Source organism: Bactrocera oleae, chromosome 2, assembly GCF_042242935.1.
Source record: "Bactrocera oleae isolate idBacOlea1 chromosome 2, idBacOlea1, whole genome shotgun sequence".
NCBI classification, from domain to species: Eukaryota; Metazoa; Arthropoda; class Insecta; order Diptera; family Tephritidae; genus Bactrocera; species Bactrocera oleae.
The window spans coordinates 18,825,431-18,842,563 of NC_091536.1; the positions used below are offsets into that span (position 1 = coordinate 18,825,431).

The window sequence follows — 17,133 nt, forward strand, 5'->3', positions numbered from 1 at the left end:
GCTCTTTCGATTTCCACATACATGTGTACAGTTTTATGGAGAGTGCAACCAAAAAACAGACATATTCTGTAACTTTGTTTCCTTTTTAGCTAAGCATTTGGTTGCCATGCAGGCAGTTGTTGTTGGGCGAGTAGGTAGCCACCTGCGCATCGATTTAACAACCCATTCGAATGTTAAATGAAATGGTCGCTGTGTTAGCAGATTGTGTCTTTAGGTTCTTTAAAATCAGTTTTTATCGGCGAAGGAAATATTAAAATAAATAATTTTTCGCAAGTACATCCTTTGCTAGTGACATTATTCATAACTGCAACTACTCAATGAGCTCGACACCGAAGTGGTATTGTCGCAACAAATCAACGCCTCCCATACAAACTTTTGCGGAGATTACAAAATTAGGTAAAGAGTTGAGACGTGTCACATATCGCATTGCAGTTGATGTGAAGGTCGACGTCTTCGATGAGCATGTGAGTATAATATAAAAACTGGTTTCCTAAATAGCTTTTGCGGTATATTCTGATATTTCTCACATAATCGTATTAATAACGTTCTTTCTACAAATTGTGTCCAAGCGACCGTTTTTATTATCTTAATTCTAAATTCCTGTTTGAGGAGGCGGAAGGAGGAACGAAGACAATATGAGAAGTTGTCTTGAGTGTTTACGTTTCAAATGCGACACCCAAGGAATACGAAACCCCAGTCGTTTAAAAATAACATATTATCACCAGTACACGCATAAAAGTGGGCTGACAAAATATATGTAGCATAGATTCGGGCTACTTCGGACTCAAATCTACTATCGAGAGTTCGGTAATTATCTAGTAGTTATTGTTTAATTCAGTTACCGCATAGTTTCGGGAAATCAATTTTAGCTAACGTAGATCATGGTTGACCAAAAAATGTAACTTCAAGCCACACGACAAGAACATTAAGAAAAATTACAAAAACCTATGTAGTTTTCAGAATGACACAAAACTATATTGCTATTTAACTAACAATAAAGCAATGTTTGTCAAGGCTAAGTGAATGCGAGGCAATGCCAGCCAGCGGTGAATGGAAAAAGACTATTCCGTTAGTTTCGAGCGAAGTACCGACGGCTTCAACATATTTACAAATATGTCTATCCAAACAAATTATCAATATCCTCTAATAATAGTTTATAGAATGCAATGATATTGAGTCAGTTTGTCTGATAACTCACTTCGAATGCGGTCTACGGACAGGGAGTTGGCAGTATTTTTACCTTTTGAGCGATACCAAGAAAGCTTTAGAATCGGAAAGTGCCGTATATAAATTGTGTAATCCCCTCCACATATATAAATAAGGCAGAGGTGAGCTAGGTGTACCTCGATTACTGAAATAGAATATCTAAATCTTCATAACTGAGATTATCTACTTCGCGTGTCAGTTTTAGGCTTACATAGCGAGAAATGGTTGAAATTTAGGTATAAAAATGACTTTAATAGTGTGATTTGAATGGTTTGCTTCGGTTACAAGATATGCCATTATGATAGAAATATGTTAGGTACTCATATCTCAATTGACTTTCATTCAAAGGATGTTTTACCTCAATTACCAGCTTTACCTCACTTTGTCATCCAATTAGAATACACTTTTGGAAGAAGTTGAACATGTTTGTGAACTCTACTGGAACCTGAAGAACGAGGCACGAAACCAGGATATTCATTCATTAAATAAGAAAATCAAACGCAGTCCTTACAATGCCTTGTTACTGCAGAAATACAATATGCTTATGGAAATGAATGAACGACGCTTTTGCCAATTAATGTTTGTGCTCAAGCAGACGGTAAGTATTAGGAACGAAAGTCATCAATTTATATATACAAGTATGTATACATACATAAACAGGTTAACTTTGTGTAGGTTAAGCAATTGCTGCGGAAGTCCTCACAATCAGACATGTGGTTAAATTGGGCATTGCAAATAGCGAAATTGCACAATAAATGGAATCGGCGTGAAACGTCCAAGGACTGCAACGAGGGTTTGTCCAAGGAGGTTGCAAGTGTAACGGGTGAGAAAAGGCCATCTCAGCCAGAAGTAAGTCAAGAGACCACTGGTCAAGAGACCACTGGCACTACCGAGTGGAATGCGAATATCTGCAGCAATATGTATCCAACGTTGTTGTTACCACAGAAGCCAATAGACTTTGCATATATCCTACAGGTGATTTAAAAATTTTAGTATTGCAAGATTGCGTAAAATATATGTATATTATCCTCCACCAGCATGCGTCACAAATGCGCACCGAGCAAAATTCGCTTGATCTACTCTTCGGTCTCTTCAATATGAGCGAACAGGAACAAGCTGAAGCAGCAGCTGCAGCTGCAGGCACATCCTCTGGCGTTACGGTGCCAGTCGGTGCAACTGCTACCGATTTGAAAGTTACCGCAGTTGAGGATACTTGCGAGTCAACTGCATCCAGTTTGGAAATTTTGCGCATACTCACGCTCAACATGCACGGCGACGCCGAATATATTGACTATAACGATGCGACTGATATGGATGGTGGTGTACGAAAGGAGAAAAGTAATTGCCGTAAATATGCAGAAAATTTTTTGGAACGCGAACGTGCATACCTTAGCCAACTCATTGCCAAATCGCATGATTATTGCCCGAGCGTTTTTGGTAAGACTAAAAATTATGTGTAAAGTAAACTAGAAAGTCGCTTGTTTTGAATATTTCAAGAACTGACTGAGATGTGAGTTTGAGTACTGCCTCAGGCCACTCGGTAAACTAGAAAATCTTTGCGTCAATTTTCGACATGCATAATTATCATTACAAAATATAGCTCGCTATTGAATTCCATTTTTCTCATTGTTGTACAGAGTACCTCTATAGAGTTAAATTCAAAATAGAGACTCAAAACAGAGAACTGCAGAGAATGAATGAATAAATTAATTCATTTGAGTGAAATGAATGAATGAATGAATTAATTTAAGTTCTCTGCTCAAACAACCTGAATCAATTACTACTTCAAACATTAGGCTTTTGGTAAATGAAAACTCAAAATATCTGGATTTATGTATGTAATGTATGTATATTTGAGATAATACTTTTTCATTACTCTTACAGATATAATATGGAATATTAAACTTTAAGCTACGAACTCGAGTCTTGATATAGACCCCGTTTAGATCATAGATGAAGACACTACTTTAATTTAATTTTCGATAATCTTCTCTTTCCATAAATTTTTGTCGTAAATCGATATGAATATGAGCCACATGTACATATATTTTGATATACTCGTAGGTAAAGCCTGTACTCGCGGCGAGTTGAATGATTTTGTTACACGCGGCATTCGATTGATATGGTCTAATGTAGGTCTTATTCTGGATCATATCGTTTTATGGTGGATCGATACACCGCTTGCCTGTTATCCGTTAACGCACGTGGAAACGATGAGAAATTGGTTGAAACATCATGCAGTGGATGGTTAGTAATGCAGTTAAAATAATAAACCTTAAAGTACTATTGAATGGGAATAAAACTTTATTAGATGTTCCGGAACCTATTTATTCAACGTTACGCGGAGTTGCCGACAGCCTTACGAATTTCGTTTCCGTTAATGTCTGGGATCAATTATTTCGTTATACTTTATTATCAACAAATTGCCAGCCAGCGACAATGAAACGAGCTTTACAGTTACATCGGCCCGTGGGTCAAGAGGAGGTACATTTACTATTTATTTGGATACAAGTTTTCTACGCTGCTTTGCAAATAAAATGGAGATTTTCTTCACCGATATTTGTCGATAATTCACAGTCTACTCATGTGACATGTTTTAGTTTTAAAACTCAGTTTTACCTGTTTGCAGCATCTCGGCACTTACACCGGCAGCTTTTGGGTGCTAGTCTTCCAAAATTTGATAGAATTAAGCAATAGTTATTTTCCAAGTAGTGCAGCGCAAATACAAATCAGTAGCCTACCTATTGCCGAACAAATACCTATTCTACATCGCATTGGTGAGTAAACTGATCGCCACGAGATATTGCTTATTGATGATTTAAAATTTGAATTGTCAGATCACTCCGTACACTCTATGCGTTTGTGGGTGAAGGAACAAGCCAAGCAACTCTGCTGTGAATGGCAAATGGATCGCTTCTTTCGCATAATGGAGCATGATGTGCGTGTGTGTCTGGCCGGCTTCAGCAGACATAAATTACCCAAATTAACTGCCGATCTTACCGATATCCTTATGCTCGTGAATGTTGCGTTGCGCGCTAAATTAATATTGGAGATCAATGTCAATATTGACAAACTCAAGGTGACACAGGGTGATTTTTGTTAATAGTTGTATATTTTTCTTAAAAAAGTATTAAAATTTTTTTTCTATATTTTGAAGTAAATTGAAATTCAAAATCACTTCCTTTACAGAAAACCAATGAAGAATGCGTGCAAATTATGTCCGAAGTTTGTCGTATACTCAGTCTTGCCACTTTCAAGCTTTCCTTCCCGCCTGCAAGCCACTGGCAGCAGCGTGTCTTCGACGAAGATGTAAAAAACGATTATGTCGACTATGTGTTAGATCAAATATTTTTACCTGCCGTTAAAGCCACAAAAGATTTGGTGACTTTAAAATTGATTTTGAAGATTATTTGTGAAGCTTGGCTCGACTATATTTATATGAAACGCATTAAATTCAGCGTGAACGGTGCGGTGCAACTACTGAATGATTTCGATTGTGTACGCGAATGGATATTGGCTTGTTCGCTGCTGGATGCCGAGCAGTTGGAGAAGTTGAGTAATCACGAGGTATTGCGCATGTGTAAGGGTGTAGGCAAAATATTGTTACGCAAGCCGGAGGATGTAATTTCGATTATACAAACGCCGAAATTTAATTACGATCGAAAAACGGTGGGAGGTGAGTGGAGGGTCGTGTATAATAACCGTTTCTGATGTACATATTTTCTTCTAATTTTCCGTTAGTTGATGCTGCTGCCCAAGAAACCCAATTGCCATCGGAAATGTTTGTGTCAAATCAAAAAAACTGGTTGCAATTACGAGCCAACAAAGGCAATATCTTCAGCTGGTGTTGCAGCGATTCAGCGGTGTAAATTCAAATGAAGCTGATCAATGAAGTTTAGAAGTAAAACCAAAAGCAAAGAACTGCCTATAATATTTTTTTTATTATAAAAAATTGCTTGTATTCCTTTAGAAAAAGTGCTTATTGCAATAAAATGTTTGAACGCATAATAAATTAATAAAAAAAATAAAGAAATAAATCTGTTTTGAGCAGCACTTAGGTGCAGTGGCGAGGGCTTATGACCCACTAAAACGAATACGCTTTTATAGCTTTGCTTTAAGCTGGCACCTTGCGGCTAATCTTATTCACCAGCTCATCGACGCGTTCGCTCTGGCCAGCAAATTGTTTAGGATGTGGACCGATCATTTGGATAATAGCTGCAACATCAGCGGAGACCTTAAATATTTAATAGTTAACATAAGCAACAAAAACAAAAAAAAAGAATAAATATTGCTTACCTCCAGAAAACGCGACAGTGCTTTAAGAGTGCGGAAGACTTGCTCCTCCACTGGATTGCTTTGGAAGAATTGCAAAATGGCCATAGCTAGCTCCACAGCGATATCATCAAAGACCTGCAAAGGATTTATTAAATCATAAAAACGAATTTAATAGTGGTTGTAAATCGCAAAATCACACCACGATGCTTACCACTGTCTTCACCTCCTTTATAGCAATGTTGTAGAGCATCATCGAACCGCTGTTCTTCAATTGTGGACAATTGGAGAGTATGCAGTGCACCGCCACCTTGGTTGTGACGCGTATATTCGATATTGTCTGGCCCAAATAATCCCATTCAGAGATATAAAGCAACCACTCGGAAGGTCCGACATTCTCAAAAAGATTGCACATCTGAATTTCAGGGAATAAGAATTAAGTAATAAATAAATAAGTTTTCATTTTAATAAATTGTGTGAGTCGCCTTACAAACATCGCCCACGCCTGTTGCTCTTCTGGCGTATGTTTTTCAATGTCTTGTGCATAATTCATAAGCGTATGATCGCGTCGATCTTGATGCAGTATAATGATGACATCATCCTTCAGTGCGGCGTAGGCCAATGTACGTATTAAATGCACACGTGTGTCGGGTGAAAAGTTCTCTTCACGCAAAACACGTTGCACGAAAACAAGGAAATTATCGCCCAATACCCAAGAGCCCTCATCTTCGATCAGATACTGGTGTAATTCTTCCATAGCAGTCTCTTCATCTTTGTAGATTTTGCCGTCGAGCAACCTGACGAGGCATTCCAATTCAGTCTTTATCTATAGGTATAAGGAAAGGTGTACTTGAATTAACGTGTGGATTCAATTCTATAACAAAAATAGCTCAGTAAAAAGGTCGATCCTGTAACAAAAGAATCTACCTTGGACCGCTGAAAACACCGCTTGTTGTGATGCCTAAAACTTCTAAGTATTGATCATAAAAACCCTCATAAATCGACAAAACGCTTTGAGGTTGTCACTAATATTATATGAATTCCGGCTATTTCGCCCGGTTTGGCAAAACTATGACTGCCGAAATGCTTCAATCTCAGTCTTGTAAAAGCTGGACATTGGAGAAAAAAGCGCCTGGATGAGGCCCGGCTCGTTTCCAATTCAAAAGTTATAACAGTTTAATTAAAAATAATAATAATCGACTTATTCATAGCTCGTAGCAGTTCAATACTGTGGTGCGTTTGTAAGAAGTTACAATTAAACTTCCAAAATGCTGCCCTTTACTAAACGACGGGTTTTCGTAAGTACACATAATGTGTGCAACCACCTACATATATCCATAAATATATGTATATTATCTATTAAATTTCCTCAAACACTTACATTGATGTCTTTATGTACTAGAGCTGGTTCGCGTGGGATTTCTTTCTCCTCTGTCGATTGGGAGCGTTCTGTGCCATTTGCGCGCTGATGCTGTTGTTGGTCGGCGGTTTCACTGTTGTTGTCTGACATTTTCACCTAAAAATATCATTAAATTTAAAATGCCGGAATTTCAGTTGAAATTTTATTTACAAGTAAGCACACAGTACAATACTTGTGAAAATAAAATAGTTATTAATAAAAATGATACAACAATATATAATAGATGCATTTTTATTAAGAAAGTAATAATGAAAATAAAATACTTAATTACAATTGAGTCTTTGAAAAAAATTATTAACTCATGTGAAATAATTGTTCACATGGAAGTGGATGCTACAATGTAAATAACCGCTAAATTACATACATATGATCTTAATAAATTTTTGCAAGCGTCTTTAATTTGTCGCTGTTACTTATTATATATGTCTGTATGCATATACATATGTAATATATATAGACATTTATATGTTTATAATTTATGTGAACATAAGCCGAAAGTTATTTTAAATAATTTTAGGGTAAATTTTGTATGGAACGCAGTGCATATATAAGGTTTACAACATGTTAAAGTGGCTTAAGTCGATTTGATGTTAAGTAGGTATTTTGGTTTTTGGTAACACTGAAATTTTATTCTTTTTTCTTTTGATTTTAAGTCAAAATATAAATTCGAGTCTCGAACGAACACCTCAGTATAACTCAAACTATTTTATTAACTCAAATCGACTTAAGATGAAGACTATAATACATATGTTTTTATAAATATAGGCATTTATAATATTGTTGGTTTTTTAATTCAGCCGCCAAGCGTTTTAATGAAGCATAGCTGTTAACAGCTCCTTGCGTTGTCGGTGACAGTTAAAGTCGTGTGTTTAGATAAATATGCAAAAATTAATGCACATACTACACGTATGTAATAGGAATAAATATTTATTTACTCGAAAAGTAGGGCAACTCAAGTTACTCAGTCGGAAGTATATTTTTAACACCATTAGTTAAACGCGTGTGTGCTAGTATATATAGATGTACCGATCTGAACTGCAGGTGCGTAAGATGAGTGTGGGCTGCTAACTGAATTATGGACTAGAAACATATTGAAATTACACTAATCAAAAGTGACGGTTTCTGCACCTGGAAGACAGCCGCAAAGTTGCAAAGTATTTCTTACATGCAAAGAAATTATTTTTCATAAAAAATTAAGTTTCTGTTTAGCAACTTTGGCAATTACATGTGGAAATATCGAGATAAAAAATCTAACGCTTAGATGCTATCAGATATAATGGAAGTATAACTCAAATTTAAAATAACGTATCTTCAATTGGATACGTTTCGCTAGTTCGTTTTTTCCTTTACTGTAAACTTGTGAAAAGTGATGTTACATTATTCTGCATTTTAGATAGTCCATTAATATAAGTATGTATATATACATAAACATATACATATGTAAATAGAGAAAATTTCAGTAATACCCGTTTTAGACTGGTTGCGACTAGTTATAATGGCATAATCAACAGCTGAGTTGATATTTATTCTAGTTTGTTAAGCTCTCAGCTGTAAAAATTTGTCTAAATTCAATTAAAAAAAGTGTTCTCTATAATAAATAATTGTTATTGACATTACAAGAACAAAAAGTAAAAATAAAGTACTTTCGGATTTTTTCCTTTACTTTAAGTTCACTGGGCCTTGCTTATAAGCCCATATTTTGTTATTACAAACGCCATAATATGTTTAAGATTTAAATGGAACACGAAAATTTTGCAAATGTTTACAAAAATGATATAAAAACTGTTTACATTCCATTAAGCTTAAAATATACATATGCACATATTTAAAAAAATAATACTTATACGCCCTGGCGCTCCACTCAACAACTTAGGAATACAAGTAAATACAGAATGCCATATTTTCGGAGATGTACTTTTAAAATGATGGTATATCAGTATCAAATCACTGAGACTACTTTTGCATGATGTTTTCGTTGAAGTTTAATATATAGCCTTCAGAGACCGCTACAGAAATTGCTTGACGAATATTTTCAGAAGAAATCTCAACCCTCTGAGGCCAATACAAAAGCGTAGTTTTTATATGCTTTACGAAAAATCGGGTAGGTAAGGGTATTAGTGCTGTAAATGCTTATAATTTTTATTCAAATAATAAAAAATTAAAAAAAGCAAAAGAGAACCGCACTTTCAGAGACAAAACAAAATTATTGGTAAATTATATTAACATTATTGTATAATTAAGAGAAATAAATTTGTATCTAGGATCGGAGTCTATTATCATTATATGCTTTAATATAAATATGTAAGAAACAAATCTCGAATAACTGTATTAGTTTAAACTACTAAAATAAGATAACTCTGACCCATAAGTCGGTTCAATAATTAAACTTTGATTGTGTCATTTACTACTTTTGAACTTAAATAACTCGAAAATACTTGACTAATCTCAATTAAATTACATGCCTCTTACTTTCTTAGCATAATTTTAAAATATTCAGACTAGACCACGCCTAATTTTTATACACATAACGCACATTTTACTGCCGTCGGCTGATTTATCTGTTCAAAAGCTAACTGAGGCATTAAAAAAGAGATCAAAACTAAACCTCCTAGATGTGGTATCTTTATCATTAGATAATTTTCTTACAAAAAATAGTGAAATAAGTCACCCCAACACGGTTCTTAGCTATACCTGAAAACAAATTTTCTCGAAAAAACATTTTCTCAGCTGGGTGACGCTATGCGTAAAAAGTATTTTAGTAATTGTGATGACACCAAATTCGTGGAATGTCGAGTTTTCTTGTCTTATAAACAAATAACTATGGCATTATGAGTGAATTTTGAATGAAGCGCACAACATATCAAAATGGACTGTTTTCCGACTGGCTCGTCAAAATGAAATACGTGTGTATGTACCATGTTTGGCTACGCTTCCACACCTATGGAGCGAATTTAGTATATTTAGACAATACGCTAAGTTAGAAAAAGGTAAGAAATTACATATTTCTTAAAATAGTAACGGTATTTATAGACGGGAAAGTGGGGAAAATTGTCACCGACTGCTTTCTTGTTTTTTCTGTTAGCACCTATTTCTCTGCGCTGAGTGGGCAATGTGGGAAAACAAATGCAGCGCGAAACGCAACCGCCAAGTTGCGGCGCGGCAGCCATTGCTGTTTCTCAACGGCTATTCTTAGAAACTGTTCTCTTTGGAAAACACAAATTTTATAAAAGTTTTCATTCTAATATATTGCAATTTATCAAAGAAAGTTAAAATATTTACGCTCCTTATCGATTAATATTTTCGCACCACACGATGTTACTTTTTATTTTTATTTGCTTACTCACTTTTGTGCACAACTTCTGCAAAATTCTGATTTTCTGTTAATTTTTTATGATTTCTGCGCACTAATTTATTAATTGCTATATTTTCTTCTAGATGGGTAACACTTTTCTTAAGTTTTCGACAGTTTTTTATTTAATTTACAATTTATAAAAAAAAAAGTATGCAGTCTTATAACTTTTACACGATCACGCAAAACAACCGTTCACTTCGAAAATATTTTTCACATTGCCTTGCGAATCGTGGCATACGCTGTGCTCGGAAATACGCTTTCGGCACTCTTGACGTTAATAATGTGTACGAAAAAGTATATATAAATAGGTTATGTTACGTCGCGTTCTCGTAATATTACGATAGCCAGCAGTAATTTCGAAAACACGAAAGATGCTTTCGGCCGGCCGGTGTATGGAGCGTGTTTTGGCCATTACGGCAGTCACACAGATCATTTCTTTAATAGGGATCTCTCTATTCAGTGGCAGCGTTGTTAGTCAATTTGTTCAAACAACACGAATTTCAGCGGTCTCCTTTTGAATTTATATTATATCGTTATATTTTATGTGATTTAAAAGTATAAAGTGTAGTTTTCTTAGACGTTGCAGGTTCACTTAAACCGTGTACAACAGAACCGAGGATATTTTTTACCGAATAAGTGCAGGTCGCAAAGATGCAACTAATTATTACGGTAATATCAGTATCGGTTTTCTCACAGTTTCGAATAGATAAAGTAATAAGTGAACAAATCGTCTCACCGTACTTAAAACTTTAGAAGAACTCTCAATTGAAATTTAGTTTTTTGATACCACTTCCTCGCTCTCACTCTCCTCTCTCTCTATGAGCTGCCTACTAATACCACGAAAGACAATTAACATGCTCAGCCAGTTCCTAGTATCTTTTATAACAAATTCCATATGAATTTGGAGTTGTAGGTTTGGCAATGCACTGCTAACAAAGCCCCGGGGGTGAATATACTTATATAGTATATCTGTATATAAGAATATGCATCAACGGTGTTAAATCATGTCATTCAGAGGCTCTTGCTCTGAGCATATTCAAGAAAGCTGAGGAAGTCAGAATTTGAATGACTATTAAGCACCATAAATCAGCAAAGATATAACTGAAATTTAAACAGTGACCAGGCAGAAAACTTTGTTATTGTATACATTTCGATAAGTGCGTCATTAACAGAATGTAATTGTCGCGTAAACATTTCTTCATCACCTTCTAGAAGCTGTTGAAACTGAATAAACATTACTCAAAAAATATCGAAGAGTTGTACAGTGTTGAGAATGCCTCTTCGGATATAAAACGGTTTCATTTCGCTTAATGATGTGAATGTGGGAAATGCCTAATACCTTATTTGAAGAATCTAAAATTAGGAGATCAATTTTCCAGTACATACTTAGATATTAATGACGTGACTTCGATACAAAAACACAGTTTTAATTTAGTATGATTGTTTTATTATTATTAAGTAGTTTTGATCATATCCATATACATTTAGTGCTGGTACAAAAGCATTTTAGTAAATCACTTTAAATAAACTTTAAATACACATTACATGGTACTTAGTTGTCAAGTATTAACCGCAATTTAAATAGCCCATTTGCAATATAGCGAGAAAGCCAAGCTCTCGACAAAAACCAGAAAGGAAATTTCAACAAAAAATCAAAGAACAATAAATACAACAACAACAATGCAAATTGGTAACAGAAAGCAATTGTGTTCAGGGGTCCTGCTTAACTAACCACGAAAACCGCTTTCACAGCACAGCAGTCGGTCCTGTCCCGTCGCCTCCAAGTGTGCATACACACATACGCACATATATATTTTAGATTTCCAATAAATGCAAACATGTGCTCAATCTGCAGGCGGAAATTCTAATACAGTTGCCATTTTCAACGGCTCTGTGGCGACTCGAAACCAATTATAAGCCAAGCGATCCGCTTTCATGGCCAATTGTACGCCAAACGCTGCACGGAACAGTTAGTCCAAATAAGTTTTCGAATTAAGAAAATATTGTAATAAAGTATTTTTACAAATTTATTTCAAAATATTGTGCCAAGTGTAAAAGTTAAATAATAGTAATAAATTGAAGATTGTTTTAGAAACAAATTTCCAAAAATGTTAGTATGGAAATTGTGGTCCATGATTTGGCTGCTGTGTCTACATTCTACACTACAAAGTGAAATGGATAGTGAGGATTTGAATGTGAGACATAACGAAATTATTCAAGCTTTTAAAACATATACATATTTTTTTTATTTTTGTTTGTAGTTATTTTGTAAATTGCCATTTATAAACTTAATTATGTTAGCTTTTATGTTCGGTTCTAACAGATATATTACAATATTATCATTATTTATTATTACACTTATTCCATAATCGTGTAATATATGCTTGGATATCGAAATTTCAACAAAATATACAATTATAAAAAGAAAAATAACTTCGAAATATAATAATAATAATACAAATTTATGGATGACTGTTTCAAGCAGAAATAAATAAATCAAGATATTGAGTTTTCAGCTACGTACCAGTAAAATCGTCTATCAAATACAATGGTGACATTACAAAATTAACTATTAAACTAAGAATTGAAGAACCCTAAAAAAATTATGAAGAAGTTAAGATAGCATTTTTTATTGGGCAGGCAATCCAGATTCGTATAAGAGGATTATAGTTTTTTTTCTTTAAAATACGTGTTAAATTTATAATAAGCAAACTTTCCACTGGGCGCTCCAAGCTTTGAATAATGGCAAATCCAACAAACAACTAGGATAGATTAAATATTTGGTCATAAACAAATAGACACAGAATTGCACTGTAAGGAGATATCAACACAGTGATGAATTGAAGATAACTAATAAAAATTTTACAGCGTTTTGGCGAACTTAACTGCAAAACAATAAACCAAAACCCTTTAAAATTAGCGTTAGGGCTTTTGAGTCATAATCTTGCCATTTTTAACTAACACTTGATTTGTTTTTAATTCTGTAGAAAAACTTAAAAAATATATACGAAGTGCAATAATTATGAAATACGAAAAATTAATACTTTTTAATAATTATATATTTGTTTAACTTGTGGTGATGTTTTTTAACGCTTTGTCTTAGTTTTTATCGTCCATAAATGTAACTATATACTCATACGAAAAACTTTTATTTATTTAAGTATCATATTTTTCTATGTAAGATTTTCTATAAATTATTAGTATATTCCATTCTCTGGTTGTACTTCAGCACAAATTAAGAGGCATCATACAATGGAAATATGAGAAACGTCCTTTTTGCAACGCTTTTACTGGTAATTGATAGATTATATATTTTGATTTTATTATTTTTTTAATATAAATTAGTGACAAAACATATTTAATTATTATTTAACAAATATTTACTTACACAAATAACTTTACTTTTGCCTTACACTCTTGATTAAACTCAAAGGTTGTGGTAAAAAGCGTTCATCTCTCCCTTACCCGTTATGGAAACGTGCTGAGTTAGATGATGCCAAAATGTATAACAACGAAGATATGTCGGAAGGGCTGAGCGATCTAATCGACATAAATGCCGAGCCGGCTGTGGAAAATGTACAAAAACAAATTATGTCGCAAGCCAAGATATTCGAGGCCATCAAGGAGGCGAGCAAAGAGATATTCCGACAGAAGAATATGCAGAAACTGCGACAGCGCGAAACAAATTCAGAAGTCGTCGAAGGAGTTTAGGCGAATGACAACAAATTAAATAAACAATTAATGAATCTTTGTGTATTTGTGTGACCATAAAAATGTTGATTCTTTCAATCGATTTGGCAAAGTTTGTAAAATACAATTTTTTGTTGACAAAAGTAAAATCCCAAAGTAAAATAAAAACTAACAAATGCAAGCAGCGTTATAACGCCTAAATGTATGCTATTAGATTACATGTAATTTGTAACAAAAAAAAAAAAAAAACTTAAAACATATAGCCTAGCGTTCATTACTCTCACTCATTGTGACAAGCACTTCTAATTAAACGGTTGTGTTTTCTTTGAGAGGTGTACTTTTACGCCTCCCTTCGGTTGAATACCCACCGAATGATTATCTATGATGATTTCACGTTTGCTCATCACTTCCACATCGAAATTCTGTAAAATTTTTACAAGAGCCAATTTTGAATTAATTTTACCCATACGCAGAGCAATACATTGACGTGGTCCAGCACCGAAGGGCATATAAGCGTTGGCATTATAATTGGCATTCGAAGATGAAAAGCGATCGGGGTCATATAACATTGGATTCGTAAAATATTGTGAATCACGATGGATGCCAAGTAGTGGAATGACTATGGGTGTGCCTTTTTCGATCACGTGCTTGGTGCCGGGTATGGTGTAGTCTTGCGTGCATTCTCGGCTCAAAAAAGGGAATGGATACTTGCGATTTGTTTCTGTAGAAAGTATATATACATATGTAAATGTAAATTTAGAAAAAACATTTCTTTTATAATATGTCTTACCTTGTAAACATAAATCTAAAAACGGCATTTCTTGCAAAGCGTCATAACTCAACTGGCCATTGTGGCGTGCCAACACCTCATGCACTTCATTTTGCGCACGCGCCAACAAATCTGGATATTGTGCCAACTCGAAAATGGTGAAAGCAGCTCCTGAACTCGTAGTTTCCTGTCCGGCAATATAGAAAATGAAACCTTGTGCCGCTATGTCGTCCAAAGTAAATTCATTCTCATCACCAATGGCTACAAAAAATTTAATGAACAAGATTTTCTTAAGTTATTTATAATTTTTTCAAGTAGTGTTCCTGAGTAATTTCTCAAAAATAAAATAATTATTTCATAGCTTATTTTTCCTACTTGTGTTGGCGTTTGCGCTCCAATTGTCATCATCTTCGGCAATTTTGCCAGTATTCCTTAGTTGCATCATCAACTGCAGCATATCTTTGCGTACAATGTTATGTTTTTCGCGGTATTCGATTGTGTCTTTTAATATTTCACGCAAACCAACGGCGGTTTTATTCTTAAAACCCAAACGGACCAAGTATTTTATTAAGCTGCAAGTGGAAGAAGGATCTTTAAAAATAAATCTAAGTAAGTGAGAAATGTGAATAGATTTTCGGACAAAACGAAAGAATTTGAATAAATTGAGTTGATTAACAAAGGCTTAATTTCAGAAAATATTTTCAAATAACCCATATGTATGTAGTCATGTGAATTGAGCTTAGGCCAAACGTCATACTGCTGTTTTCGCTCAGAATGAATAATAAAAGTGGGGTTAGAAGATGTTAAAAAACATGTTGGAGAAGCATGTTAGCTAATATGACTAGTGAAATTATAATATTTAACAGGAAAAATTTAATTAAAATCGACAAAGGCCTTCATAAATGGATTGATTATAACTTCATAAGAATAGCCAAACATCTTACATAATAATTACTTAAGTATATTGTGTTTGATTTCATTCTTAAGTGCCATTAAAGGCTTTCTTTATGTTTGAAACATTTTGTGTGTTGATTTTCTGATATAAACATTATCAATCAATATAAGCGAGACTGCATCACTTGCATACGAAATGTTATCTAATAACCTTTTCAAAACCTGCCATTAGTTAGACTCTTCACAACACTTGAAATTCTTCCTTAAAAGCACAATAAGATGGTTTTGAAAACTCTCTCTAGCATATGAATTACTCTAAATTGTTTTTTAAATGTACATATTTTCATATTAGAGATACTTACGATGGACACAAAAATATTAACATTGCGATATTTGCATTAAATAAGTTATTTCGACGTGCTTGGTGTACCAGACATCTGAATTTATTTTTGGGATCTTCAAAACTGTTTATATCTAATCCGAAGATAGCCGAGCCGATTATGTCGATAGCATAACTGTTAAACAAAGATATCATAGACTTTTTATGAAATCAAATATTTATTTATGTACGTATATTATACTGTAATATTATTTTGAAGTTTGTATACTCACGTCACAAGAATGTCCTTGATGTCTACTTCTGCACTACCCTCATCCGGTAGTATTTTATTAAGATGTTTGACCATTTTGTCACCAATATCATCGGAGCTGTAAAACATTGCTTTCAGCTTGCCCGAACTGAAGGAAGGTGTCAGCTTTTGACGTAGCGAACGCCAACTTTGACCGCGCAGCGAAAATAAATTGCATGACAAACGATCACGCTTCTCATCAACATATACGCCGCGATCGTGGAAACTGGTAAAATCTTGTATGAGTATTTGATGCGCCAATTCGGCATCGCGTATCATAACGGCCGGCCGAAAAAGCAAATAAATGCCAATGAATGGTGATTTGGTCTTTAAATAGGCATCATATATTGCCACTCCCATAGATTTCTCATGTTTAACTACGGATGTTAGACAACCGCAAGGAATATTCGTATCCGGTTCACTGGGGAAATTGCGGCGATTCCAATAAGAATATTGATATTTAATCAAACAGAAGAGTAATGTACCCAACAGTAGAAAAAGTAGTAACGCGATCATGTTCACGAAATCTCAGTGAATTATACTGAAGTACTTGTTGTTGCACTTTGAACAGATACGTTCATAAGTATGTATGTATGTATATACAAGTATATATAGTATAGCTATAAAATTCGCAACCCACGTCTAGCTATGTGCCCTGTCCTCGGCAAACTAACTGTTTCCTATTTCGCTGGTGTCGATAAGGTTATAAACAAATAAACGAAAACGATGTAAGGTAGTACATAAATATGTATGTATATGTACCTAAATGATAATGTAAAAAATGTACCTAAATTAATGATGAGTTAAGGTGTTGGTGATTTTATTGTTTTGCTTTGTTATTAATAAAAGCCGGGAGGTTCGGTGAATAATAAATATTGTGAGCTTGATTTCATCAGGCACT

At 34.4% G+C, this 17,133-nt stretch overlaps 4 protein-coding genes across 6 annotated transcripts; 2 read left to right on the forward strand and 2 right to left on the reverse strand.

Moving 5' to 3' along the window:
* The first annotated feature begins 83 nt into the window (after window positions 1–83).
* On the forward strand, window positions 84–5,075 carry LOC106627767 (uncharacterized). Its single transcript, XM_014248025.3, has 10 exons — window positions 84–464; window positions 1,604–1,804; window positions 1,882–2,181; window positions 2,244–2,643; window positions 3,271–3,453; window positions 3,518–3,690; window positions 3,836–3,983; window positions 4,044–4,285; window positions 4,396–4,882; window positions 4,948–5,075. Exons 1-10 carry the CDS (start codon window positions 318–320, stop codon window positions 5,073–5,075), a joined length of 2,409 nt encoding a protein of 802 aa, XP_014103500.3. The 5' UTR covers window positions 84–317.
* Window positions 5,076–5,128: 53 nt separating this feature from the next.
* On the reverse strand, window positions 5,129–6,988 carry LOC106627766 (uncharacterized). The gene is made up of 5 exons (XM_014248023.3): window positions 6,860–6,988; window positions 5,969–6,304; window positions 5,693–5,893; window positions 5,503–5,616; window positions 5,129–5,440 (listed from the first exon to the last, which is right to left on the reverse strand). Exons 1-5 carry the CDS (start codon window positions 6,986–6,988, stop codon window positions 5,321–5,323), a joined length of 900 nt encoding a protein of 299 aa, XP_014103498.1. The 3' UTR covers window positions 5,129–5,320.
* Window positions 6,966–14,141, forward strand: CCAP (Crustacean cardioactive peptide). Of its 3 annotated transcripts, none has more exons than XM_036378006.2 (3): window positions 6,966–7,050; window positions 13,480–13,543; window positions 13,684–14,141. In XM_036378006.2, the coding sequence occupies exons 1-3, from the start codon at window positions 7,018–7,020 to the stop codon at window positions 13,959–13,961; spliced, it is 375 nt and encodes a 124-aa protein (XP_036233899.1). In that variant the 5' UTR covers window positions 6,966–7,017; the 3' UTR covers window positions 13,962–14,141. The 3 variants fall into 3 exon arrangements, with proteins under 3 accessions (XP_036233899.1, XP_014103519.1, XP_014103518.3); XM_014248044.3 differs by lacking the exon at window positions 6,966–7,050 and adding an exon at window positions 10,675–10,919; XM_014248043.3 differs by lacking the exon at window positions 6,966–7,050 and adding an exon at window positions 11,769–12,445.
* Window positions 13,982–16,911, reverse strand: Cyp6d4 (Cytochrome P450 6d4). The gene is made up of 5 exons (XM_014248042.3): window positions 16,216–16,911; window positions 15,966–16,118; window positions 15,085–15,281; window positions 14,731–14,970; window positions 13,982–14,661 (listed from the first exon to the last, which is right to left on the reverse strand). The coding sequence occupies exons 1-5, from the start codon at window positions 16,746–16,748 to the stop codon at window positions 14,243–14,245; spliced, it is 1,542 nt and encodes a 513-aa protein (XP_014103517.2). The 5' UTR covers window positions 16,749–16,911; the 3' UTR covers window positions 13,982–14,242.
* Between the last annotated feature and the right edge of the window lie 222 nt (window positions 16,912–17,133).